Source organism: Sander vitreus, chromosome 18 (assembly GCF_031162955.1).
Source record: "Sander vitreus isolate 19-12246 chromosome 18, sanVit1, whole genome shotgun sequence".
In the NCBI taxonomy this organism is placed as follows: domain Eukaryota; kingdom Metazoa; phylum Chordata; class Actinopteri; order Perciformes; family Percidae; genus Sander; species Sander vitreus.
This window is the reverse complement of record NC_135872.1, coordinates 16,602,310-16,612,037: the sequence shown is the minus strand read 5'-3', so window position 1 is coordinate 16,612,037 and position 9,728 is coordinate 16,602,310. Positions and strand designations below refer to the sequence as shown.

The following is a 9,728-nucleotide window of genomic DNA, read 5'->3' as shown; positions in this document are numbered from 1 at the left end:
CAGTCTGTCTGGCTATAAAGTAATGTCACCCTGAACTTACTGCTGCCTGTGATGACACAATACTTTGGTGTAAAACCATTTACATGTAACTATGCCGTATCCAATCTATTTGTTGCTGTTTTACATTTTTTGACTTCATTGTATTGTTCTGGAAATGGTATGCATGCATTAATTGCTATTAACAGATCACCAAGTCACTGCCAAACTGTTACAATATGTAACTTGACTTATAACAAGTGATTAACTCAAGTGGGATTTTGAAGTACTTATTTCCATTTAACGCTAGTACTACAATTAGTAGTAACTTCATAAAGCTGCAGCATTGTTAACAGTGAGGCTGATATCAATGAAATAAAACAACAAGCAGTAACGCTGGACTACATGCTGCATCACTACAATATAAAAGTATCAAAAACCAACCCGTTCTGACTCCGAACTCGTAAAACACGGACGTTTGGACAGTGGCTGCCAGCGTCTGAAGCGATGAAAAAAGCGCCCTTCAGCGTGTTTGTAGAACGCACCAGGGAGAGCAGCAGCTACACGGGGTTTAAGGATGACGTAGCACTAAGAGCGGCAATGGTAGTATGAGGTATGGGGGTATAGTATGAGGTATAGTACACAGGACTTTCAGCCAGGAGACCAGGATTCCTGTCCCGCGTGTCACGTTTCCTAAACCCAACCGTCCGTTCTTCTTTTCCTAAACCCAACCGTCCGTTCTTCTTTTCCTAAACCCAACCGTCCGTTCTTCTTTTCCTAAACCCAACCGTCCGTTCTTCTTTTCCTAAACCCAACCGTCCGTTCTTCTTTTCCTAAACCCAACTGTCCATTCTTCCCGCGTCTCATGGAAACGTAAGCCCACCCACGACCTTTTCCTTAACCTAACTGCGTCAAAAGTGACGCCAATACTCCCGACCAAGCTCGTTTAAATAAGCGTGTTTAGATATGACGCTAAAGGAGACTTTTAGCGTCAATAACGACAAAGGCACCTGACCATCTGCCCGTATTTTACAAGATGGGAGTGAGAATCTGTTGCAAAAACAGGGTTTGAGTTCATGAAAATGTGAAGCAATTGTGTCGGTAACCATCTACATTCAAGTGTTGCTTGCAGTGCATCAGTAACAATAATCCAATTTAACATGCTTTAAAGGGTCATTATGCCTATTTAGTACTTTTACTTCTGATGTTTGAGTACATTTTGTTGTTAAAGCTACTTTTTATATTGTGGTATTGCTACTTTTACCAAAGTAAAGGTTTTTCTTTTACCTCTCTATATACCTTAATAGATATCAGTGCTGGTGATTCACAGTACCACATATAGTATGTATCGGCCAATAGATTTTAGTTATCTTCAGATTATTTATATGCACACATACAGTTTCATGTTTTATTCAGCATATTCATGTAGTTATTGTACCAATATTTCAAATAGAAACTTGGCTGTGTGTCTATGACCTTTTTAAATGATACACTGTTTCCTAACACTTTTGGCACTTTGTCTCCAGAGTGTGCCAGCAATTGCATTGCTCCACACGCTGTTATCACAAGTTTCGTCACATCATGGACGAGAAGTGAAACAAACCTGGCAGCCTGCTATTGTAGTCCTGTTTGTATGTGTGTGTATATCTCTCAGGGAACATGCCCCTTTGGGTGCCTGTTTATGAGTGTGTGCACTGCTTTATTTCCCAACAAATCTGCTTCCTTTACTGTGCGAAAGTGAAAGATAGTTTTATCACAGTTTTTGATAAAATGTGGTGATGTAACGTGATTAGAAAAAAATGACCTTTGCTGATAATGAGTCTCTGGTCTCTGTTGATCTTGATAAGTATTTGTTTACCAGGTAACTATGGTGTGCTGTGATCTAATGTCATGTTGTTTTGTCCCTACCTTTCAGGTTAAAGAAAGAAATGAAAGAACAGAAAGAAAAGTGAGTACAGTACTCTTTCTGCATGGATTGGGGGTTTTTTTTTCAGGGGGAAACAATGGGGACTTGAGATTTGATCTTTTTCCTCCCCTGCAAACAGACTTTCACTCACGTCATCTGCAGCTCCCCGCCTTGCTGACATTATCCCGTATGCTCTGTCTCACCTAATTTATCCATCTGTTATTTCCTCACTCCTTTTTCCTCTGTCTCTCCATTTTCTCTCACACAGACACACTCAAACACCACACTAAACACTCCACACCAATAATATTTAAATTAAAAAAGACAAGCAAGAGACAAGCTACTACATGAGACCATGTCATGCTGAGATAGGCATGCAGCTCTCAGGTGATAAACACTGGGAATACCAGCTCAGTCCATTCAGGTGAATGAGTGACACTTGATGAGGCCATTGCCCTCTCTATTCCTGTCCTTTACACTTTTCCTCCCTTTTCGATCTCATCTTTATGTTCCTCTCCCCTCTTCTTTAATGTTTACATCCCACTTAGCATCTGTAACTCCTGTTACGGATCGCTCTGATATAGATAACAGTGTTTTTAACAACCGGTTAAGCTTTTGTGTTTATGGTCCTAGCTTAAGTGCTCTTCTCTTCCCATAGAACAGAAATCAGTGTGAAGGTCATTTAAACTCTTTTAATTCTCCTTCTGCGAGCAGTCATTATCTTTCCGTTGCGGGGTGGTTGTTGGTTATATTTTGGTTTTGTGTCAGATCGTCTGTCATATAGATAAGAGCTAGTTTTGAGACCTCTTTAACCTTGTCTTAACTGTTTACGAGTACGGCTTCGGTGGAGCGCGTCTACAAAGTGATAGTCTTAGGGTCGTTCAACTCCCGTTTCTGATGCTTTTATGCTTTCAAGTTTAGTTTTATCATCAGTCGCTGACCTCTCAGTAGTGACGGGTCCCTGGAGGTCTGTCAGGGTGAGTCATCCTACAGAGGTTGGGAAACTTGTGAACTGTCAACGTCGGCAGGGAAACTCAACTGACCTCTGAACAATTAAAAACAGGAAATTCCTACATTTACAGCAGCTACAGTACACCCTGTTCCATCCTTACTACACTTCGTCATATTTGTCATCCAGTCCCAGCTCGGTCTGACCTAGCATCATTGAATGGATTGCTTGATCCCCTGACTTTTCATATAGCTCCAACTTTAGGTTAACATTCATTTGGTCATGACTAAATACCTGCAAAACTAATGACATTCCCATCAGCCTCAGCTGCACTTTGTGTTTAATGCTAATTAGCAAATGTTAGCATGCTAACACGGTAAACATTGCAAATATTATACCTGCTAAACATCAACATGTTAGCAATGTGAATATGTTTCTATGCTGACGTTAGCATTTTGCTCAAAGTACCTCTGCACCCAAGTAACGTTACAGCCTCCCAGACTCTTAGTTTTTTAAGGTCTCGCTTTGCCAGACCTTCCTCCACAGGGTCTGGTTAGTCCACACAGCATTCCGGGATGGGAGAAAAACGTGCTCTGGTATATTGGCATTTTTTTAAACCAATCACAATCATCATGAGCAGCGCTAAGCACCGAGTGCTCAGTGCTCGGGAAGGAACTTGTTTTGGTGCAACGTGTACGTTCAAAAGTCAGAAAACTCAGATTGGACAGATAGTCATGCTAGCTGTCTGGATTTACCCTGCAGAGATCTGAGGAGCAGTCAACCATAGTCCTCATAAATCCACAGGAGTTTAAAATTCCAACACAAAGAAAGCGGAAGGTACCGGACATCCGGCCGAAAAGAGTGAAATCCTGGAAGATGAACGTCGTGGCTATAGACTACGTCTCACCCTATAATTGTGTTGAGCACATACACATAACCTAATTATGCCATTCTAGCTCGGTCCAGAAACTAATCATGGTGAAGTAAAAATAATGTTTTACTATTACACAGTTCTTCTGCTTGTCCACAGAGACATGTCGCAACATTTCTATTTGGGTATTCCAGAAGTTTTCGGTGTAGTTGTATATATCTTAGACAGCATAAGCTTGTGAAACCCAGCTTGTTTTTGAACACGCAATCTAGCCTGCACCTGTGAAACTCTAGGGGTATGCTTTACAGGCTTTACAAGTTGAATCAGCCATAAATAGTTGACCCAGATAGGTTGAAAGATGCAGTTTTGGTGAAGTCCAAGTTCATTGTCCTCAATCCGTCTTGTAAATTTCAGAACAGCCAGCCAAGCCAAAGCTCAAACTATTAACCACACACAGTCTGCAAAGCCACTGTACTGTTTGATGAAAATAAATCTTGTTGGTTGGACAATAAAGCTGGTTTTACACTTAAAAGTAATGTTTTAGTTCATTTCAACAGTTCAACAAAAAAGTGGTTGCTTTTTTTGTGCTGCAAACTTTGAACTCATATTATCACTTACTGAAAAAACATTAGTAATTTTAGATATCTCCCATGTGAACGATACAGACGCCTTTCTCATAACATGATGATATGTTATTATTCCAAAGTAGACTAAGTCTATACACAATCATCTAATTAAACAATATCCTGTTTTGAATGACATGAAAATTAAATGAAAAAAAAGATTGTTAATAATCAGTTGTTTTTTTTTAACCAATTATCAGTTTAGGCCTTTCTACACACATCAGTCCTTCTTTACTCAGTCTCTCAGGCATCTCTCTGCGTTGTTGTCCTCTTTCTCTTGCAGAAAATCCCGGAAAGGCAAGGGTAAAGGCCAAAAGAGAAAACGAAAGAAAAACCGCGACAAAACAATTCACGATGCGTATGTCAGCTCCGCCTTCTCCACTTACCTGCATCTGAGTGTAGCGCTTCTCATAATTAAGCTCATTTGGGAGGAGCTCATTTGCCCCTTTTAATTTGCACCGTTAGCCACATCAATTAGCATGTTGCTTCTGTGTATTGTCCTAACTTTGTCTCGTCAGTCATGTTTTACATACCCAGAGTATCAGTGTCTAAGCTGCCCTGTTTGCTAACCTGTTTGCTAACATAGCTTTCGCAAAACTTTACAGCGATAACCAGGGAAGTACAGCAGACATGCCAACCAAATCCCACATCACAAGAAATGAACCATAACCCATCGCCACCCGTCAAAATACCCATCTAATCTCCCCCAAACCTTACTAGCCCCCAGTTTGCAAGAAAACCACTCTCTATGGTTGAGACTGGGACGATGGTGGGGATGAGCTATAGCAGTGTAGCATGAAAAACAGTAGAAACTTGAGTTGCTCCTAACATCTTGTCAGATTTCAGCTAGATTTCTGATTGATAATGGACATGTTTAAATAAACAAGAATAAACAGATTGGCTGTTAGCTGTTACTTGAACCCTCTACTGAAACAAGATCACAGCTCCACCAGCATGGCTTTGCAGACCGACTCATAACTGTTGTGGTATCTGTGCTGGGATCACCAGGATTGTAATCACAGCCTTGTGTTCAGTGTTGAGTCTGTGCCGCTTTGCTGTGTCTCGTACCCGTCTCCATTTCACTCTTTGTTCTTTTCATCTTTATAAACAGGTTGTGCTGTCCTGTGCATAATGCTGGTACTTTTTATGTAATGTAAAGATATGAGTGATGGCTATCTATTGACTTTTTTTTGTCTTTTTTTCTTTTGCTACTGGGGATATGTAAACCAGCAAATTGTTTAGCAACTCCTGTTTTGTGTCTGTGCATGCTTTTGTCTCTGAAACAAAATCACCCATATTTTATTCAAAAATAATATAAAGATGATCTCATGTTTCTTCAGAGCTCATACTGTGAAAGAATACATGTCTGTGTTTTTATTTGTACATTGAGATATAAATGGAGTATCTGAGCCTTCATCTGTCAATTTTCAGCCTCTGCTCTTAATCTAATATCTCTCTGTTGGAATCATAGTCTGCAGTTTTCACTCAATAAAATGAAATATGTCTTGACGGCGCACCAAGCAGACCCTTGAGTCTTCTTTAATAAGAGTTTGACATTTGTATAAGTGAGAACGAGGTCATTGACGGGCAGTTCAAAGCCATCTGTGTCGTTTTGTGTTGCATGAACCAGTCCAGAGCTTTGCTCACTGCATGTTGATCACATACAAGGCATTTGTGAGCGGTCCAATAAACGCGGTAGGGTTTGGGGGGTGTCAGGGAGGTTCATTTTACTGCTTGAATATCTGCATGCGCTGTGGGAACCTGTATGCAATACTACCCAACTGTCACATGCGGTACAACTTGTTGGGGAGTGGCTTAGAAAAGCAAACTGGAGCGTACAAAATGGTTGACCTAAGGATGACCTTTCTTATGGGTGGTAATGGTACACTGTGATAATCATCTTCTCTCCCCCTTTTCCTTCCAATCTCTGTCTCTCTCTGTCCAGTGTTTGTGAACCATGTTGTGATCACTGCTCAGAGAGGAGGAAGCGCTTGTTCGTGCAGGATCCCGCAACCTGCCGGTGCTCCTGCAAACACACAGATGAATACTGTAAAGAACGCCAGCTAGAGCTCAACGAGAGGACCTGCAAGTAAGTGCTGTCGTTTAAGAGAGCCAAAGTGAATATAACTTGTTCTGTTCCAGAAGTAAGAAATCCTCATTTAAAGGGCCTTCAGTTATTCTGGCTGATTAGACCTCTTCCCAGGACTCTGTGGGTGTGTATGACCTGATTGATTAACATCTTCCTGAGCCTCCAGTTAGACTGTTTTTATGCGATAGGGGTTGTGTACGAGACGGGTACGAGACACAGCAAAGCACCACAGGCATAGTGATGAACCCAAAGTGAATCATCACAGACTCAAATCAATGTTAATGTTGCTCAAATTCTCCTTGTTGGTGTTTAAATAGTCAACTGATTGCTAACACATTCGCCATACAACTTTAAAAGATGATAATATATCAATGTTGTCTTTATGGTTTGTTTCTACTGCCCCCAAGTGGCCAAAAAAGTATTGCAGATATATATTACTCAGCTAGTGGAATACTGTAGTAGCTGGTATGAATGCAACACTGTGACTTTGGCGCTCTGTGTTTATGTGTGTATATGTCTGAGAAAGAGGCCAAAGGACACTCCTATTTACAGCCTGTTTTTTTCTTGTTCTAATAACTGTTTATGCTTCCCTTCTTGTTTAGATGTGACAAGCCAAGGAGATGAGAGAGGTGGCAGCACCAGATGTACAAGATGAAGGAATATTCTAGAGATATTTCACAGCACAGCACTTTGACCTTTGAACCGTTAGCGCTTCTTTTCTGTGGAAAGCATTCCCCTTGAGAGAGAACACTAAGAAAGACTGAACTGAAGTTTCCTCCCATTGTGTATCTGTGTGTATATAGACCATGATAAAAGAAAAAAAAGAGTACAGAATTGTTATGCTGCTACAGAAACAAATAACTAAACCCATCATTAGACAAAAAGCAAATAGCCGTCATGTGGTTTTGCATTTCTAACAGGCTTGCGATGCAGGTGTAGTCTTGTTGTCAATTCATTGTATGCAATTACTTCACTGGATATGAGTCTCTACTGTGGTTGTGTGTCAATCATAAAATTGCAATCCTCTCAATCTAAGATATATTTAACTGCTAAAATACCGGGTGAGGCTGAAGAGGACATGGGAGCGCATTCTCTTTTCAAAAATGATGGATGGATTATCATTGCTCATGATATGCAGGACTGACGTGGACTCAGCTTGCAGGAGAAGAGACTCCAACAGTGCCATATGTACTTTTAAAGGGATACTGGTTGTCAATAGAGCATCTAATGTTTTGCTATGTCCTACATGAAAACCACTGAAAACATCCTATACTGTAGTTTGATTCCATTTGAAAAACTGTGCCTCACAAAATGTACTGAGAAATCTTTTGAGTGCTTTTTAAATTATTTTTTGTTTCCTTTTGTCAGGAGAGGGTATGGTCAAAGTGGTTTTGTTATTAGTTGTATTACTCAATACAGAATCTATTGATTACATAGCTTTTTCTCTGAACATGTACATACTTAATATCCCTTTATGCCATAGTCCATTCTAGATAATTTATAATGTTAGAGTATTTTTCAGTATTCAGTCTTCTACCCATATTTAATTTGGTCTATTTATATATGCAGTGTTATGTACCTGTGGCAGTACTATCTCCCCCTTCATGTGTGAGGTGACTGATGGCTACTCTCAGCATTGAGACTCTCTGTGCTTTTCTACGAAACAAACAAAAAACAACAAAAAATCTGAAAATGTGTTAACATTCCCTAAATGGATCATTTGTACTGGTGTACTCATGACATCTCTGGATTTTTCAAACCCTCTTACCTAAGGGTGTGGGCACTGTGTAGGATTTTAACATGCGTGTATCTGTGTGTGTGTGTGTGTGTGTGTGTGTGTGTGTGTGTGTGTGTGTGTGTGTGTGAGAGAGAGAGAGAGTGGGTGTTAGTAAGTTGTATTTAAGTAGTATGTTTTAAATTTGGATAACAATCTGCATCCTTTCTGCCATCAGCCTTAGAGCCATCATTATTAGTTCTTTGTCTCTCCTTCACTATTAACACATTCTGTGGCTATGTAAAACAGTAAAGCATATTTATTTTCAAATTATATTGTTTTTATATAAAATAAGGAAAAGGTTGCTGTGTTGTGAATGCTGTGTTTTCAAGAAGTTTAATTAGGCAACATGAGGTTTCCATGTTTTTGTGCGACAAGTTGACACTCACACGTAAGAATCCCTGCAGAATGTAATCTGAAAGAAAATACAACAGAGAAATAAGAAACACCCGCACGCTTTTCATGACGGACAGAAAGATATTCAGCCTTATGAATAAAATGGCACTTTGAAGCAGTGTGCAGTAATTTCATCTGTTAAATCTAACTGTAGATAGCCATTAAGGAGTGCTGGAAGTAAACGTTTTTTGAGAACTGTGATCACTATTAATGTAAAAAAAAAACATTAACAACAGCAAAATAATCTATCAAGAAAAAACAACTAACTAGTAGAATAGCACAACAGAAGCAGTTCAGTTAGTTAGGGTTTGGCAAAGCCCCTCATTCAGTTCTATGAAACCACTGTGTAGATGCAGGCACAGCAAAGGTGTTCACGACGCAGAGGTCTCTAGAAAAAAAGTTGAACCTGGCTTAAGTTTTGCTGCAACACAATGCAACAAAATCTATGAAAACACTGTTTGGCAATCAAATACATCCAATCACACATTTCTAGATTACTACAATGAAAAGGGTGATTTTACCATTTACCTCGCAATTGTTAAACCAGAGGAGAAAATGATTGAAACGAGTACCGGACGACAACAATAAATACTTCCAGATTGAGAGATCAATCTCACCGAGTCATTTTGAAGGTCATCGTTCAGCTAGATCAAATCTGTGCGAGGCGAATGAGGCGATATCTACTTGCATCAAGAAACAGTTCAGCTTGTCTCGTTAGAGTGAAATTCTAGTTTCGCTGCAGCATTAGGCTATTGGTCATTTTCCACGAGTCCAAAAACCTTTTTAGGAAATCATAAAAACGACTTAGAACAAAAGGTCCCTGGAACATGTTTCCAATTTTGGCACTTGGTCTGCACTGCCTGTCACCTCACAGTTTTCTTGGCTTTGTAATTCTCACTTTTGGGGCATGTTGACATGTATTTTATAACAAACTTTGTACTTGTAACATGTTGATGAACCATTTTACCAGGTTATCATGTTGCAGGTCCCCATTCAGGGAGGACAAAGAGCAGTTTCAGCTACATGGGATTAGTGACTTTTTCAGTGACACTGCAGCATGTAGCTGAGCTCTAGGCCCCTGGCCCAAATCTAACCCTTATGAATGTAGATTAACTGAAGGATATGGTTCTTTGGCCATGTTTGT

General features: G+C 39.9%; 1 protein-coding gene across 3 annotated transcripts in view; it reads left to right on the top strand.

Annotated features, from left to right (window-relative positions):
- vegfab (vascular endothelial growth factor Ab) overlaps nucleotides 1-8,492 on the top strand; it is a 13,905-nt gene extending 5,413 nt beyond the window's left edge. The window contains exons 5-8 of one of the 3 annotated variants that reach the window (XM_078274786.1): nucleotides 1,892-1,924; nucleotides 4,609-4,683; nucleotides 6,271-6,414; nucleotides 7,017-8,492. In XM_078274786.1, the coding sequence (XP_078130912.1) occupies nucleotides 1,892-1,924; nucleotides 4,609-4,683; nucleotides 6,271-6,414; nucleotides 7,017-7,038 (274 nt within the window). In that variant the 3' untranslated portion in view covers nucleotides 7,039-8,492. The other 2 variants (XM_078274787.1, XM_078274788.1) reach the window with 2 other exon arrangements.
- Nucleotides 8,493-9,728: the final 1,236 nt, after the last annotated feature.